Source organism: Diaporthe citri, assembly GCF_014595645.1.
Source record: "Diaporthe citri strain NFHF-8-4 chromosome Unknown scaffold_9, whole genome shotgun sequence".
Classification (NCBI taxonomy): Eukaryota; Fungi; Ascomycota; class Sordariomycetes; order Diaporthales; family Diaporthaceae; genus Diaporthe; species Diaporthe citri.
Genome location: NW_025064854.1, coordinates 1,390,519 through 1,407,486, shown reverse-complemented (window position 1 = coordinate 1,407,486; position 16,968 = coordinate 1,390,519). Strand labels below are relative to the sequence as shown.

Sequence of the window (16,968 nt, the reverse complement as noted above, 5' to 3'; positions counted from 1 at the left end):
CTGAACTACGCACATGCATGCATGGGATGGAAACTTTTTTTTTTCGGTTTGAGATCTGATCTCAGTAGTAGTGGTTAGTTAATCTATATGAATTCCCGAGGGGGGCGCCCTGAGGGGGGCGCCCTGAGCGGGACCACCACCAGGAATTCGCGACTATTGCGGCGCCCTCCGCCCACTGCCAGTGGTCTCTACGTAGGAAGATACATGCGTGTGTGGTCTGTCTTATGTGACGTGCGCGTCTTTGCGTGCAGTCGGTCGGTCCGATGTGGGAGAGGAGGCAGGGGTCGGGGCCCAGGTGGAGGAATGTAACATGTACGAATATACATACATTGGCCTACCATAGTATTCGTTCGTTTGTTCCCAGTGTGGTCACTGCAGGATTGATGAATACTCACTCCCCCTCCCCCTCTCAGCCACTCCACTCAACCTGGCACTCTGGCGAGATGAACGTTCTCTGCCGGATGGTGTCGGGCCCCCCGAGTTGGTGCTCGAGCTGCTGCTGTCTGAACAGCAGCAGTGGGGACAGGAGCCCCATCGGCGATGGCGTGGAGGGCCGGGGCGTCGCGATGCTGCCTCCAGCGTTCCCTCAGCTGGTCCGTCACGGCGCGTGGTTGTTTCCTCGCGTGGTCTTGCCCGTTCCCAAGCCCCCTCCAGCCGGCCCTGAGCCCCTGATACTAGCCGGTGAGGTCTGCCGAATCGACAGGATACTGCTGGTATTCGAGCTTTCCGTGCTCGGATGGGGCAGCATAGTGCGCGAACAGGTCGAGGTTGGTGCCGTCCGTGGCGAAGGTCAAGACCTCCGCGTTCCCTCCCCCCGGGGGGGTCTTCAGGTCTCCCGAGTTAGGACAGGGCCTGGTTCCTCGTCTACGCGAAGGCGGCTCCGTTGTAGGCGCTCTACAGCCTTGCGTCTTTTATGTCCTTCTCCCAGTCCTTCCAGTCGCCGGCGGGGTGCAGCAGCGTCGGTGACCAAGGGTCATCTTTGTAGAGAACTGCTCCCTTGATATGCTCGTATATTGGGAACGGGTGGTATTCTTGCATCTCTGGAGCCTTGATGAAGTCAGGTTGAGTAACAGGTAGGCCGTTGCTTACACCAGCGTCATTGGGATATCTGATGAATACATAGCGATATACTCATATATATATGGCATATAAGTGTTCGGTGTATAAGTATTAGGTGTGTGTGTAGTAGGTATGGAGGTGTTGGGTGTATAAGTGTATGGGTGTATGGGTGTTGGATAGCAGGTGTATAGGCTTTGGGTGTGTGGGTGTTGGGTATGCGGGTATGAATTAGACTTCGGTGATGTGCTCTAATTGCTGCAGCTATGGCGGGCGTGAGTGATGTACCGGTGTACTTTCCGTTTTTGTAGATTTAAATCTCCGTATTCTTAATAACTCCCTTTTCCTTCGCCATCTTGTTTAAAGTGTCCAAGTTCTCTCGCGTCAGCTGTGCATACGTGGTGTAGGTCTTCTGACTGTTGCTGTCGGCCGGCCGGTTCCGCGAAAGTGTTGCTGGAGATTCCTGTTCTTGACCTACGGTCTTAGGTTCAAGGACTGAAATAGATGGGCAGCTGGGGGCATCGGGCTGTTGTTACAGCTACAGCCTATACGGATAGGTCATTAGCAGTTGACTTTTGATGTGAGTGAATATTGCCCCTACCACAATGGTCCCCTCCGCTTCGTTACTGTCCACTGCCCACTGACCACCACTGTATATTCATCCATGTTCGTTCTCACTTTAAGACTATCAAATCACCTGTGATCTTGAATTACTCGTGGTATCAAATCACCCGTAGTATTGAGTTACTCGTGGTATCGAACCACCCGTGGTATTTGCTTTGGCCTGTGATTTACGAGAAGGTGCTGATTGCACGTGATGATCAGGATCAGGAGTAGGAGTAGGAGCTTCACGACTCATTCAAAGCCTTGCCCTACGTCTCGAGGGCCCTATATTTGATGTCCCTGGATGCTTAAACTCATCTTGCGGACACGATAGAATGCTCACGCCTTTGTGTGTCCGTCTGCGCCAGCTAGAGCTGCGCTTTCTTCGCCGCGGATGCCTTCGTAGATGCTGGGCATAGTGGCCGTATGCTAGACTGCGCCATGTCTCACGCAGAGCCTCCGCCGACTGACGGCCGATCTCTGGGGCTCATTGGAAGGTCTTCACCATATCATGGTTTAGCATGTCTTCTAATTCTCTGCGAGTGGAGGCATTCGCCATGCGTAACTCAAGTGGTTCTTGTAACAACGTCCGGCCGTCTCTCTTGCAACGCTCTGGGCAGTTTCCGAGGGGAGCGGCGGGTCCATGGCTTATAATCTTGCTCCCTCGTGATGAGAAACAAACGTTGTGAGGAAGAGGGATGTGATTTGTACAACCAGGGAAGCCACCATGCTGTGTCTAGGTGTCCATGAACACTCGCTGCGAAACTGTCTGGCCAGGATTGTCTAGGACAGGGGGACTAATCTCCTATGGGATATCTTCCTCTGTAACCTCATCTGAGACAATCTCTAACTTCCTATAAGATAACCTCCCACCTCTTATGGGATAATTCCCTGTGGAATAGCCTCACAATTAACAACATTGGCGATATTCATTGCGGTACATTAATTAAGCGTAGCTGGGAGGGCTAAGACCTCTTCTCTCCTCTCAGGCAACTGTCCTGACGCCTGACTCCCTTCTATAGCGCTGGCGTCCCCTTCTCCCCGACAACCGGTCTGGGTGCTTGCCTTTGCTGTACGGCGCTGGTGACCTTGCTACGAGAGGAGATTTGGATCTGCTGGACATCTTCGGCTTGCGTGGTTTCTAAGGAAGCAATAAGGTGTGCCCAAAGAAAAAACAAAAAAGAGGAAGGTTCTGCTGAGACTCGAACTCAGGTTCCCGGAAGGATGCTGCGGAAGTCAGAATCCGATGTGATAACCATCTACACTACAGAACCGTCGCTGATTTGCGTTGGAACACGGGTCAGTTTCAAAATTATAAAGCTTATTATTGTGGCGTGGGGTCGTGTGGGGTGCCGAATTGTGCCGATCCGGTGCGGGACCGACCCGGCCTGCAACCACCACCGAGACATGCCTCATGTCTTTGGATTGGCGAGCCAAAGCCCTTCCCTCTTGATCAGAGACAAGTTCAACAGTAGTTGATAACTCAAGGCAGGTTGATAGTGGTCTACTATACAAATATCAAGACCAAGCTGTGAAAGTGGTGATGCTGGTTGGGTTAGAGGACACCTGCTTACCTACTCCGTAAGCTGCATCTCGACTAGTGAGAAAATGGAAATTCGACTAGAGTTGCTTCCAAGTAGGAGTAGTTACCGTTTACTAAACGGTGCTTGGCAGTATGTCTACACAGCAGGGGGCCGTGGCCTGGCTGCTGTGGTGGAGTTGGGGAACGTGGTGTCAAGTGCACTTCATGTCTAGTTCTGCCTGAGGAACTACTGGTCTGTGTCTGCATCACTGTCAAGATTGCTGTTGACCTTGAAATTGGGATGGGATAGGATCACATACTTGTAGAAACTACGTATTAAAGCGGCGATATTGTCAAGCCAGAGAGCCAGAGAGCCAGCTTCTTGGGTCAGTGTGCAGCTCTTCCAAGCAGGATGGACCCACTGAGGGGTTGACTTGTGTGCCAACAAGCCCGAGTCGCTAGCATCTCATCTCACTCATTCACTCCTGGGTGCACGCCTCTGCTTGTTGAGTATATGCCCTCCCTCAGGCCCATCCTGATCGTGGTCCAGCAGAGATGGAGGCTTCTGATGGTATATAAGACACTGCTTATACTTGACCCATGTTTTGTTCTCAAGAGGCTGCTCCTGCCCCATGAAGCACTGCAGACGCCCCACCTCCAGCCCGACGGTGGCAGCTCTGACCCTCACCACGCTCACCACCCTCAGTCTCACCTTGGACCACGTCCGGGATCACAACCACTTGGACCTCAACACCAACCTCGCTCTCGACCCGACCCCACCATGGCTCCCGTCCCCCCGCCACCGGCCCTGCCCAGGATCATCACCTACTACCAAACCCACCACACCCCAGACGGCAAGCCCATCTCGGCCCTCCCACTCGTGACGCAGCCGGGCATCCGCCTGACCCACCTGATCCTGGCCGCCATCCACATCAACGGCGACCCGGACGGCATCACCCTCAACGACCACGCCCCCTCGCACCCGCGCTTCCACACCCTATGGGCCGAGCTGCGCGTCCTGCAGGCCAGCGGCGTGCGCGTCCTGGGCATGCTGGGCGGCGCCGCCAAGGGCACCTTCTCCGCCGACCGCCTGGGCAGCGACGACGACGCCGCCTTCGAGCGCTACTACCGCCCGCTGCGCGACCTCGTGCGCGCCCGCGGGCTGGACGGCCTCGACCTCGACGTCGAGGAGGAGATGGGCCTCGGTGCGGCCGTCCGGCTGGTGGACCGCCTCAGGGCCGACTTTGGCCCGGACTTCATCATCACGTTTGCGCCCGTGGCGGCGGCGCTGCTGGATAGCAGGAACAACCTCAGCGGGTTTGACTATGAGGCCCTGGAGGTCATGAGGAGCCGCGAGATCGCGTGGTATAATTGCCAGTTTTGTGAGTCTGCCTCAGTCTGTTCTACGTTCTCTGGCCTGTCCCCTTTTTCCTTTCTTTTTATCATTACCAGTTGACCACCATGCTTACATCACTCAACGAACCAGACTGCGGCTGGGGCGACTGCTCCAACCCCATCATGTACGAGATGCTGCTCATGAAGGGCTGGGCCCCGGAGAAGGTCGTCGTCGGGCTCGTCACGAACCCGGACAACGGCGGCGGCTTCATCCCCTTCGACATCCTGGCCTCGGTCATCCCGCTCATGCTCGGCCAGCACGCCCGCTTCGGCGGCGTCATGGGCTGGGAGTACTTCAACAGCCTGCCCGGCGGCCGCGACAGGCCGTGGGAGTGGGCGCAGTGGATGACCCGCGTGCTGAGGGGGGACCGCGCCACGGCGCCCGAGGTTGTCATGCCCGTCGGCAAGGTCGAGGCGCCGGGGCCGGCGGACGGGGCGCCTGGCGGTGGGGACGAGGTCGCGGATCCTGACGACGGCAGGGGCAAGGAGGCGCCGCTCCCTGCTGCGTTTGAATACTACTCGGACGGGTTGGTAGATGAGTGAGGTCATGGGACATGGTCTGAAATGGTCTGGACGACACTACGGCTTGGCCCATCACCGGATGTTTCCATGGCAGCCCGGATGTCTCGAGCGTCATCACCCAAGAAAAGGGCCTCAGTCCCAGAGTCATGGCATCGGGAGGCGAGCACTGGCTCTATTGGCAATTCGCGGGAAGAGATGCAAGACGAGCAGCGGCAAGTCAGCGTCTTGGTTGTGAAATTGGGAGTTGCTCGCTTGATGACTCGTACGTCCTGATGCTGCCATCACTTGCCATAGACAGATAGACGCTGCGGGAGACATGTGCATCGGCTGGGAAGCTCGGACATGCATAGATAGACGAGGCTCGCCAGCGTCCGCAGCAGCCAAAGCATACGAGCAACCTCATCCCACAGATACCCCCCGGCCCCCCCACAACGGCCACATCGAACGATGGGACGGAAATAGCCGCCTCCGCTTTTTTGGGGGCTCGCATCTGTAATCCCGGAAAAGACAAGACCACCAAGAAAGCTTGAACCCAGCAAAGTGCCGGGCCCAGGCCAGACCTTACGATACCCACACAGCCTTGTTAATCAAATGACAGGACTTCACAAACCACATTGCAGACGGCGCGCCGCACGCACGCTAACGAGGACAAGCATTTCGGCCCGTGGTCTTGCTTCGAACCTCGACATGGCTCATCCACGCCCTCGACAGGCGTTGTAGCCGCACGTTCAGTTCGATTATTTTCAAGAAAAAAAAAAAACATGCGATGGCTCAGAAAGAATCCAGGCCAGCCCTCAAGCGGCGTGTACATCTACAACACGGTGATGCCAATTCCATACAGGCGCTGATCTCCTTCCTCAGTGTCACTTCGTCGAGCCGCACACAGTTGCCGGCAAGCATGACATGGGGAAATGTCGCCCGCGAGGTAAACCCCACACAATTGCCCTGCCGTGATTGCTGGGATTTCGAGGAAGCGGGACTGAGTCCCCGGGGCGCCATTTTGGTTGTTTCGACCTCGCCCGTCTCCATTTTATGTTTCACTGTTATTGCGCATCTCCTTTTGGGGAGTGGGCGGAAGGAAAGTTCCTCACCACGGGACCAATGGCTTTGCTGTGTGTACGAGGAACGATGTGCTGTCCTGTGTCGTATGGCAGCTCGCTCAAATTACCATCGTGTGAGACGGTTTGTATCGTTGGTGGTGGCGTGCATCCCCTGTGCACTGTAATAAATACTATTCTTTTCTCACCACCAGCATGGTTCGTTCTTGGCACTCTCTCCCATCTCAGCCTCACCACCCTCCAGGGACCGGATCTCTACACACTGCTTCACTCCACACCCGTCAAACCTCACTCTTTAAACCACTCCCCCTTCCCGAGCTTGCCAAGTGCACACCACGCCCAGAATCCCAACGACCATCATGGCCCCCGCCCGCAGCCACCTCGCCCCAGCGGCCCTCTACGCCGCGGCCCTCCTGCTGCCCGCCGCCTCCGCCAACTTCGGCAACAGCTTCTACCTCGGGCCCTGGGACGGCGCCGCCTACATCACCAAGGCGACCTACTCGCTCGCCGCGCCGGCCGTCATCCAGGGCTACGACACCTCCGACAAGTCCCTGTGGATCTCCATCTGGGTCGGCGTCCAGCCCAACGTCCCGGACGTCTCGCAGGCCAACCTCGTCCAGCCCCTGCTCAACTGGTGCGCCGACCAGGCGTCGTGCGGGTGCGACGCCGGCGCCGACGAGTGGTGCGTCACCGCCAGCACGTACACGCCCGAGGGCCAGACCGGAAACGCCTATGTCGCCGTGCCCAAGGACGCGAAGCTCGATTTTGAGAGTGAGTTTTCCCCTGCTCCAGCGCTGCGGCCCGGGAGGGGGCCTTGGAGGCTTTGTGTCTTTTCTTGCTGACCCGGTCAATCCTGCCCAGTCGCCGTCAACGCAGACACAAAGAAGATCGACCAGAAGGTGACCCTGAACGGCAAGGTGGTCTCCGAGCTGTCTGACTGTGAGTTCCCCCTCCCCCTCCCCCTCCCCCTCCCCTGGAGCCGCACGCCCTCAAGCCGCCACAATCCACGGACGGAAAAGAAAGAAAAAAATAAGCAGTAGGGCTGACCGACTGTTTCCCTTTTTGTGCTCTCCTCCCAGCCCAGGGAATGAAGCCCCAGATCATCTACAGCGCCAACGAGTGCTCCACGGACGGTTGCGGCACGCTGCCCGACTTCAGCTGGGACAACGTCACCATCACGCTGAGCGAGGCCAAGAAGGACCTCGGCACCATCATCTCCTACCACGGCGCCTCCTCCTCCGGCCTCAAGACCACCGACGGTGGCGTCACGTGGCACGCCGACTCCATTTCCATGGGCAAGGACACCGACTGGAGCATCCAGTAAGGGGAAGAGAGTGGTTCACCAGCCCCTGGGGGGATTGGAGCCTAGCCGACTGCGGATGGCGGGGGCTCAACTTCTCTGTACATACATTACGACTGAGGACGTAGCCTTTACTCCCTCTCTGTCTCTCTGTCCGCCGACTTGGGCGACAATGTAAATTAGGATGAGGACGAATACGACCAGGGGGCGCAGCCCCAGCCATACCACGCCTGTCTCGCGTGGCATCAAGCCACTAAGAACCGTATGAACGAGAAAAAGATGAGGTAAGCCGCGTGCGTAACCGGTGATAAAGGCACTGCCACACGAGCGCTGGTGAGAAGGAAGAACCCAATAAGCTAAGCGACGCCTCCAGAATAAAAAAAAGGCGGCTGTGAAATACGGCCGATGAAGCTTGTCTCGTCAAAGGCTGCCCAGATCGATGGCTCGTCGGACTCTCCCAGTATGTGGTGAGTAGCAGACTTGACGGGCGTATCCCCCCAAAACTTGGCAAGACGCAACTGTGCGACAGGGGGCGCTTTCAAATCACGGTACCGAATTAGCAACAAGCTGCAGGAGAATCCCCACCCCGGTCACGAACCGTTCCAGAACTTGCTGCCTGATCGCAGCGATCGCGCACGCAGGCACAAGCGAAAATCATCATCATCATGATAACAATAATGGACGCGGTAGTGGAGGGTGGTGGGTAGGTGGTGGTGGTGGTGGTGACAAAGCCCTGGGAACCTGAGATACGACACGTCCCCCAGGATCTGACCGGCGGTGTGAGATGCACCAAGCAGATGCGGCATGGGAGATGCTGCAAGGAGTGCGGCCGCGTGGGGGGTCTCAGAGGCCAGTCCGCCAGGCTCGTCAAATGCAATTGGCTCGAGCCCTCTTTCCCCTTGGGTTCTTCCGGCCTCGCGTCACCGAGAAGGTAAGACGGGGGAAATATCCCTCGGGGGTCCTCGCGGGGGGGCTGTGCCACGTTCACCGACGCAGAATGACTAACTCCTTAACTTAGCACGGCACGGGGGGAGATTTGGCAGCCTGGGGGAGGTGGTGATTACTGTTCCTCAAGTACCGGTGTAGACCCAGACCGGTGTTGTGCCTGCATGCCCACAGGGCAGCTAGCGCTGCTCGCGAAACAGGTCTGATCAGGGCGTTGGCGTGCTGTCGTTCGCGGCGTTGCAGGCTCGCATCTACGCGAGGGTGAGACATGAGTTCGTGATCCTGTGTACAGGCCCTCATCCGTCCTGTGTACAAGCCCTCATCCGGACCTCAGCCAAGGCATTCCAGTAGAGAACCGACGCCGTGGGGTCGGCTATTTTCGATCCTCCAATCTGCCCCAAAATATATGAGACTTGACAAAGGTACCACATGGAGTCGTCGAGACATGCGAGACATGGTGTCTCTCCCTTGCCCCGTGGGAGCCTGAGCTCGGAGCGGAAGGATCGTGACACTTGACGCTACACCAGGCACAGTCGGTGTCGGCATACCGTACGGCTCGCAGAGCCTCAAGGTTTCAGCGGGTGACGACGGCAGTGCGACCCGCCGCGCAGGTTGACTGGGAACTACCCGCAGTCCCTTGGGGGCCATTCCATAGCGCGGTGCCTGAACGTGGTGTCGCTTCACTCGTGGTGTCGCCAATGCAGGCTGAGATGAGCGCACTGCCCCTGCGCCATGCTCCAGTCTGGCCGAGACAGAGCTGGGTGATCTACGCCGCGGGAGATCCTTTGATGACGATAAGGCTGTAGGGCTGCATGTGGCATGCGAGACTCGTACGAGACGGATAGTGGGATTGGGGCGGGATGCTGCACTGAGGCAGGAAAGCATGCGAGAGAGCCTCATGGTCAACGTTGCAGTTTCGGTTGCCGAAAGATGCCTGCTCGAGGGCGACTCTGCCTCAACTCACGTTGCGGTGAAGGGCTCGAGGTCAAAGCCAGGGCGCAAGAGTCCGGAGCCGTGAAGGCGCTCCCGATGCAGGTGATGTGTAAGCAATGGAACCGAGGGGACGGGACAGAACACGTTCGAATCATTCTGATACCAGCATTGATTGCTTGCTGTTCGGGTTGATCCGCCCTGGCTGCCGTTGACCGGCGGATTGGCCGACAATCTGGAAGCCGTTTCACACCGGCATCATGGTACTCATGACTCTTTTGGGACCGGTGACTCTGCTTACCTGCATGTGTGGGTGAGACGAACTTCCTCTTCGGTGATGGTGATGATGACAAAACGGCTCGAAACCAGTCTTGGGCCTGGAAAGGCTTAGGTAATTCCACATGTGTTGATGGAAATAGGACGGCGGTGACCATGTCGCGGTGTGAGACTAGACTCGACTCGACCCGACAGGAGACGTGTCGAGATAGCGACAAAGGGACCTCCAACGACACCATCATTTCGGATCATACTGGCGCGTGTCCACTTTGTCAGCCAGCTAGCTGCAGGCTGCAGCTGTGATGAACAAGTCGTGTTCGAATGTCTCGTCTCGTACTCTCTATGCCTGGAAGGTGATAAGTCAGATCCCGAGCGGGAGAAAGCCCAGTCGGGGCGATGCAGCCACCAAGTCCCACTGGGCTGGTGCAGGGATGGGGGAATCAGAGACAGCACCCTCTCCGCTGGAGACGGACGCCGTTGACTCTGTGCTGTGCTGTGCTGTGCTGCGCTGTATGTAGGTACTCAGCCCTACGCCTGTCGATCGCCTGGCTGCTGTACCAATGCAACGGTACTAGCAGGTCGCCCCGCCGTTCTGCCCCATGCCTTGGCCCCCAAAATAGACCCCAGGTAGTGGGTTCCATGGCTTCCATGCGAGGCACTTTGGCGAGTGTCTCAGCCGGATTGGCTGGGGCCTGAGGTTGCATCTGTCATCCTGAATTTCGCTGCCTGGGTCGGTCAGATGGCCTACCACATGGCAGCAGGGGGGCCGTGTGGGTGTGGGAGGGTGTCCACCGTGGGTGTCATTCCTGGCGTGGGAGGCGCATCCTGTGCATCCGAGAAACCCTGAATCCTTAGGTCATCCTTCGCTAGGGTGAGAGGCTGTGACGATGCGCCTGCTGCGAATGATGGTGGTGCCTGTCTATCGATGGAAGAGGCTGAAGACGGGACGGGCGGTTAGAGTCTGACTGAGAATGTAGTCTGGTCGGGTCTGACTGTGAACGCAGTCTGCTCTGTTCTCCCAGCAGGGAGGCAAGAATACGACCTCAGCAACACCGCGTCCCTCGTCTATATAAGACCTCGTCGTCTGGCCTTGAAATCCAGTCCTCCAACTCATCATCATCACCATCATCAACAAGCAAAGCATTCAAAGCAAACCAACACACAAACATCTCCCAAGCCACCATTACAACCACCTTCACCTACTCCAAACAAAACCCCACCACCAACACAATGGCTGTCTTCTCCATGATCTCTAACGAGCGCCCCATGCTCTACGGCCGCTCTGGCTACAACTCCAAGCCCAACGGTGGCGATGACGACGACAAGAACCAGGGCCGCTCTGGATACAACTCCAAGCCCAACGGTGATGACGACGACAAGAACCAGGGTCGCTCCGGCTACAACTCAAAGCCTGACGACGACGACAAGGACAACAAGAGGTCGCTGAACTTCGCTTAAATGCCTGGTACTCGGCTGTCACGAGTCCCAGATGATTATGGCGACTCCTCATCACAGCCAGTGCCGGCTCTGTCCATGAACGGGCATCCTCAGATCTGGATCGGCCCAGAAATCCGGCGCTGGCTGTTGTATACCAATACCTCCTAGAATAGAGAGGCTCAGGCTCAGGCCGGCGTTGCGGTTGTCACTTCACTTACCCCCATCACATCCATCATCGACCACGGTCTTCCCATGTACAACTACTTCCCCTGGGCACACCGACACACTGATCCCCATCCCGTCACTGCACCTTGATTTTGGGCGGGCGAATAGAATCGGACGGGTTAGAAAAACGAGCTCCTTGGTCATGTATACCATCTCATGTATTGGTCGAGTTGAGTCGGATGCACTGGGCGCCACAATCGTTTCATACCATGGGTTGGCGTTGGGGATCTTAAACTAGAGTAGACAAGATAAGACTTGAGTTTAGATCATAATTCACTTTCCTACACAAAACCTGCCAGCCAGTCAGCAAAAGGCCTCATCGTGCAATAGTTGGGTCAACTAAGACCGGGAAGTGGGCACAGTACTTCTCAAATATGACCCCCAGCACCTCCTCCACATCACCGGCATCTCCGCGCCCGGTGATTCTAGCCAAGCAATCTCCTGCGTAGCGAAGATGCTCAGCAGCAAGAACAATGTCAGGTTCGTCGCCGACATCATCTGACTCCAGGCCCCCAGCCTCAGCCTGGCCCATGAAATCCTCGAGATGTAGTCGGCACTGCGCTAGAAGTTGTCGCTGCCTCTCTGTCCCACCGAGAAGATCCTGCATGTCTTCAGGTAGAGATGTCAGATCCTCAAAACGGTGGACTAGAGTTTGTGTGAGGCTATGGATGCCACCAGGGTCTTTTTCCAGGGACTCAGATGGTTCGTTCGCCTTGGTGCAGGAAACAGCTTGAGGCTCTGCCAGAGCCCCCACATGTGCCTGAATAGACGAGCCAAAGTCCTTCAGGAGATTGTCCAGCATTGTCTTATCGACCGAGTCGCATTTATTGACCACAATAATATGTTGCTCGGCTTTGGCTGCCAATTGCAGTGTCTCGGCGTCGTAGTTGATGAAATGTGCGCCGTCTACGTGCCTCTCGATTGAAGCAAGGACAATTATGACATCGGAGCCAAGGGCCTTTAGGCGTGCCCTCCGGATGCCTTCCTCTTCAATAGGTCCAATGACACCATCAGTTGAGAGTGCGGAGGTCCTGATGCCCGCTGTATCGGCAAATGTGCACAGATAGCCGCCGATATCGAGGCTGGCTTCCACGATATCTCGCGTGGTGCCTGCCTCACGGGAGACGATGGAAGCCTCTCTCCCAACAATCAAGTTCATCAGCGAACTCTTTCCCACATTCGGTGGGCCCAGGAGCGCGATTCGAATGCCCTTTCTGAGCAGCTCCGTCCTCTGCCCGGCCATCTCGTGGACATCAATCGAGCGCAAGATCCTCTGCACCATTCCCGTCACGTTTCGCAACAGCTCCCGGGGCGACTCGTCAAAGTGCTGGTCCTCCGAGAAATCGATCAGCGCCTCGATCTCACCTCTGGCGAGCAGGAGCTCCTCGCGCCAAGAGTCATAGGTCTGTCCGCGGGCACCAGAATTCCCGCGCACTGCGGCACGGCGCTGCTGCTCCGTTTCAGCGTCAAGAACATCGCTGAGCGACTCGACCTGTGACAAGTCCAGGCGATCATTGAGGAAGGCGCGCTTCGTGAATTCGCCAGGCTCGGCATAGCGGATGCTATTTTGGTGGGCTCGCCCGGAAGAGCATTGAGCGATTGCGCCCAGCACGGCTTTCACGGTGGCAGGGCCGCCGTGAGTGTGCAGCTCGAGGACGTCCTCGCCAGTGACGGTCTTGGGGGCTGGGAAGTACAGAACCAGGGCTCCGGAGTCGAGGATATTTGCCGCGTCTGGATGTCCTGGATTATAGAGTGTCCTGACGGTGGCATATCGAGGCTTTGGGAGTTGCTTGTGTGGGCATAGCTTCTGGTAGATTTCCCGACATGCAGGGCCCGAGACTCGGATGACAGCTATGCCAGCCCTGCCCTGGGCTGAAGAGAGGGCGTAGATAGTGTCATCTTTCGATCGGCCGGCTATGACATCGATGCCATGCTTTTCCAAGTCATGCTGAGAGCTCCTGACCTGGGCGTGCTGTGGAGTGCTCGTGTGCACACGTCGATAAGCAGACACGACAGATCGTAGAGGCCTGCAGACGGAAAAGTGTGACGCTTCGAGACCTCTAGGGAAAGTCCGAATTCCAGTGGCTATGCGACCATACCGGTACATTGACCAGTTCTTGCTGGGAGATTGATAGTCTTGATATCGTCTCCGACAAGTGAGATGGCGTATGTAAAAGTACCTAGGTAGCTCAGGGTGTATGAGTTGACAATTGGACGGAGAGCTACTCAAGTTTGAGAGGCCTTCAGTTCTAGCTGACCACACAATGTACCTAGGTACCTAAGTGGTGCAACGGCGCAGGAGCTCTGGACCCACAGAACCCCACTAGACGGCAGTTCATTGGTCAGCAATTGCAAATCCGCAGGCAAGGATTCGATGGCTAAGGGAAGGGACTTTATCGATACCATTTTTTTTCCTTTGGGAGAGGCAACCTCGCTCTCTGAGCATCCGTCCCGCCTCCTCTAACGCTCCAGGGACAGAAACATCACGACTCCGTGATTGCCGCCCACCATGGCTTCCGACGAGATTGTTTGGCAATATATCAGTAAGAAAACATGGACGGTCTGAAGGATTGGACAAGAGACAGACGGCTGACTTGCTTGTAGACCAAAATTTCTGCGCATTCAAGATACGGACGCCGAACAACCAGAAGCAGACCAACTTTTGCCGCAACGAGTACAATGTCACCGGGCTTTGCAACCGACAATCCTGCCCTCTGGCCAACAGCCGATATGCCTCCGTTCGACCTCACCCGGATAAGCCAAACGTTCTCTACCTCTACATGAAGACCGTCGAGCGTGCACATATGCCAAACCGCCTGTGGGAGAAGATACGGCTGCCGGCCAATCCCCAGGAAGCGCTGGCGATGGTTGACGAGAAGTTGATGTACGGTTCCTCCTAGGCTCTTCTCCCTGCAGCAAATCAATCCGTCAGTGTACTAACACTGCATCCTGTACAGGTACTGGCCGGATTTCCTCAGGCTCAAGGCCAAACAACGAGTATGGCGCCTCAACCGAGTCGCTACCCGTATGCGAAAACTAGCCGCCGAGGAAGAACGGCTTGGCGAGAAGCTCGTCCCCAAGCTTGCACCCAAGGTGAAGCACCGTGAAACCGCCCGCGAACGCAAAGCAGAGGCAGCTGCCCGGCTGGAGAAGACGATCGAGAGGGAGCTACTTGAGAGACTGCGACAAGGCGCCTACGGCGACCAACCTTTGAACGTGTCGCAGAAGATCTGGGAGAAGGTTCTCAAGGGCCTCGAGAAGGAGGGACAGGGCGTTCGCGACGAGGACCTGGACGAAGGTGTCGAGGATGAGGATGAGGAGGATGCGGAGAAGGAGGTAGAAGAGGAGGACGAGGACGAGCTCGAGGGTAACGTCGAGTATGTCAGCGACGTCGAAGAGAGCGACGATGACTTAGCCGATCTCGAAGACTGGATGGCCAGCGAGGAGAACGATTCCGAAGAGGACGACTCGGAGGAGGACAGCGAGGAGGATACGGGCAAGGCGGGCAAGGCCAAGGCGGGCGACAAGCGCAAGAAGGCCGCCAAGAAGGTCCTGAAGGGCAGGAAGAAGACCAAGGAGCAGGAACTGGAGGAGGAGACGAGCAGAGAGAAGTTGCTTGCATTCTAGTCGTGCAGTCCGGCAAGGCGTTGTAGGAACAGGAAAATCGGCATGTTTTGCGGTTGGGGGGAACTGAATCGGAAGGTATCCAACTTCTTTTCGGGGCCTTTGAAGTTGGTAATCACTGCGTTTCTCATTTCCTGCTGGCACAAGGATCCACCGGAATGCAGGGCGTTTCTCTTCTCGTGAAGCCTGGGAGGTACCCCTCAGGAACATGCTCTTGTCTATTTCAGTATTGGGAGGTGACAGGGACGCCGCATGTCTGGATGGATCTGAGAAACAGCCGTGTGAGATACCCTCAGTGTGCAGCGTACAATTCAAACATTTAGTGATCTCCATGAATGAACTGTGCTCACTCTGTCGTATTCGGCCAAGAAGACAGCCTCTATCCAATGATGTTCCCACAGGTGGACGCGGTATCCCTGAGCCTGCTACACTTGTCTTGATCCTTCTCCTGGTGCATTGCCGTTGCTTCAGAGTACGGCGCAGTGTGTAAAATACGTATTATATAGAAGCGCTTAGTTGTTGCGTACGGGTACCTAGTTACTTCTTGCTGGGGCATAGCGTTGCACGGGAGGTTGCGCCAGCTGCTGCCAGCTGCTGACAGACGGCAGCACGAGCCCCCACCAGTGTCGAAAAGATTTGAGTGCCTTCGCATTTGTGCCAGCCAACCAATCTTGCACCCTTCAACCCAAAGCATCACCACCACAGCCAACATGTCTGAGTCCATCACGATCCGCACGCGGCGGTTTATCCGAAACCCCCTGCTTGGAAGAGTATGTTTTCCCGTGCCATTCTGGAATTAAGGACGAAATGCTGACAACCAAACAGAAGCAGATGGTGGTGCAAGTTCTCGCGCATTCCGTTTGCCTTGAGCGCTGCTAACAAATTTATCCAGTGACATCCTCCACCCTGGCCACGCCGGCATCGCGAAGTCCGATCTCCAAGAGCGACTCTCCCAGCTGTACAAGGCTTCCGCCGAGCAGGTCAGCGTCTTCGGCCTGAGGACTCACTTCGGTGGTGGCAAGACCAGCGGATTTGCGCTCGTCTACGACTCAGTTGAGGCTCTGAAGAAGTTCGAGCCACGACACCGTCTCGTATGTTGGAATCCGACAATTCAACACTCCCTAGGATGCTAACAATCACATAGGTCCGTGTCGGCCTCGCTGTCAAGCCCGAGAGAGCCTCCCGCCAGCAGCGTACGTACAATCGATAAAGCCACAAACACCACCCGATATTAACTTTGACAACAGGCAAGCAACGCAAGAACCGTATGAAGACCCTCCGTGGCACCGCGAAGGTCAAGGGCGCGAAGGCGAAGAAGGACAAATAAACGGGTCACGAACATGGGGGCATGATGACTGGGCGTTGATAGGCATGGCTTTGGCATGGCTTCGTATCTTGGTTCAACCAGCAAAATGGGCCTGACGGTCAGGCAACACAAGAAAATGGAGTAACGTCGATTCGCACAAGCCTACGCCGTGCCTTGAAAGATTCCCGTGGGAACATCGCACGAATGATACCCAGAGATGAAACTGATTGACAACGGCTCCCGAACGACGACCACCAAAACGAACCATGATTCCACACGATCGAGCTCTTTTGGATTGTCCTGCAAGCCCAGGCTTGCGCGCAAAGCCTTCCACGGACTCCTCCATAAGGCGCTTGCCCGCAGAGGTCGTCGACGACGGTACTCTATGGGTTGCCACATTCCAAGTTAGATCGAATGCCATCACACTCGTGCTTGTCCCACCGAAAGTCCGCCATCGAAGCATGAACTCGAGGCTCGCGAGGCTCTCAGATGCCTTAATTGGTACCTGAACACCGCTTGCTGTGTGCCTCAAAGACCCAGTCCACCTGCTCCTCATTTACCTTACCCAGAGTCAGCAGAAGGCTGTCACCAACGGCTTAGAGATGAAGCCTTGAACGGTAGTAACAAGCAGTTCTTCACTAATATATCTTGCCAACGGCTTTATGGAAGGTGCGATGCGACGCGATTATGGGGCACAAGAAGGGTAGGTACTTAATCCTTCGTTCGCCCCCGGGATGCCGACCGGTGATATTTGCATGCTGCGTTTCAA

The 16,968-nt window shown here is 56.3% G+C and overlaps 6 protein-coding genes and 1 non-coding gene across 7 annotated transcripts; 4 read left to right on the top strand and 3 right to left on the bottom strand.

Moving 5' to 3' along the window:
• Positions 1 to 674: 674 nt before the first annotated feature.
• INS49_015516 (uncharacterized protein) lies at positions 675 to 1,038 on the bottom strand (the record flags this gene model as incomplete). The annotated part of the gene is made up of 2 exons (XM_043176195.1): positions 675 to 852; positions 899 to 1,038. The coding sequence occupies 2 exons, from the start codon at positions 1,036 to 1,038 to the stop codon at positions 675 to 677; spliced, it is 318 nt and encodes a 105-aa protein (XP_043019650.1).
• Positions 1,039 to 2,846: 1,808 nt separating this feature from the next.
• Positions 2,847 to 2,933, bottom strand: INS49_015515. Its single transcript has one exon. It is a non-coding gene; the product is annotated as a tRNA-Gln (tRNA).
• A 1,029-nt stretch (positions 2,934 to 3,962) lies between these two features.
• Positions 3,963 to 5,119, top strand: INS49_015514 (uncharacterized protein; the record flags this gene model as incomplete). Its single annotated transcript, XM_043176194.1, has 2 exons — positions 3,963 to 4,563; positions 4,668 to 5,119. The coding sequence occupies 2 exons, from the start codon at positions 3,963 to 3,965 to the stop codon at positions 5,117 to 5,119; spliced, it is 1,053 nt and encodes a 350-aa protein (XP_043019649.1).
• Positions 5,120 to 6,515: 1,396 nt separating this feature from the next.
• INS49_015513 (uncharacterized protein) lies at positions 6,516 to 7,480 on the top strand (the record flags this gene model as incomplete). The annotated part of the gene is made up of 3 exons (XM_043176193.1): positions 6,516 to 6,927; positions 7,018 to 7,095; positions 7,236 to 7,480. The coding sequence occupies 3 exons, from the start codon at positions 6,516 to 6,518 to the stop codon at positions 7,478 to 7,480; spliced, it is 735 nt and encodes a 244-aa protein (XP_043019648.1).
• A 3,357-nt stretch (positions 7,481 to 10,837) lies between these two features.
• Positions 10,838 to 11,065, top strand: INS49_015512 (uncharacterized protein; the record flags this gene model as incomplete). The annotated part of the gene is made up of 1 exon (XM_043176192.1): positions 10,838 to 11,065. The coding sequence occupies one exon, from the start codon at positions 10,838 to 10,840 to the stop codon at positions 11,063 to 11,065; it is 228 nt and encodes a 75-aa protein (XP_043019647.1).
• A 520-nt stretch (positions 11,066 to 11,585) lies between these two features.
• On the bottom strand, positions 11,586 to 13,376 carry INS49_015511 (uncharacterized protein; the record flags this gene model as incomplete). The annotated part of the gene is made up of 1 exon (XM_043176191.1): positions 11,586 to 13,376. The coding sequence occupies one exon, from the start codon at positions 13,374 to 13,376 to the stop codon at positions 11,586 to 11,588; it is 1,791 nt and encodes a 596-aa protein (XP_043019646.1).
• A 402-nt stretch (positions 13,377 to 13,778) lies between these two features.
• On the top strand, positions 13,779 to 16,220 carry INS49_015510 (uncharacterized protein; the record flags this gene model as incomplete). The annotated part of the gene is made up of 6 exons (XM_043176190.1): positions 13,779 to 13,812; positions 13,874 to 14,153; positions 14,227 to 14,880; positions 15,786 to 15,984; positions 16,038 to 16,086; positions 16,141 to 16,220. The coding sequence occupies 6 exons, from the start codon at positions 13,779 to 13,781 to the stop codon at positions 16,218 to 16,220; spliced, it is 1,296 nt and encodes a 431-aa protein (XP_043019645.1).
• Between the last annotated feature and the right edge of the window lie 748 nt (positions 16,221 to 16,968).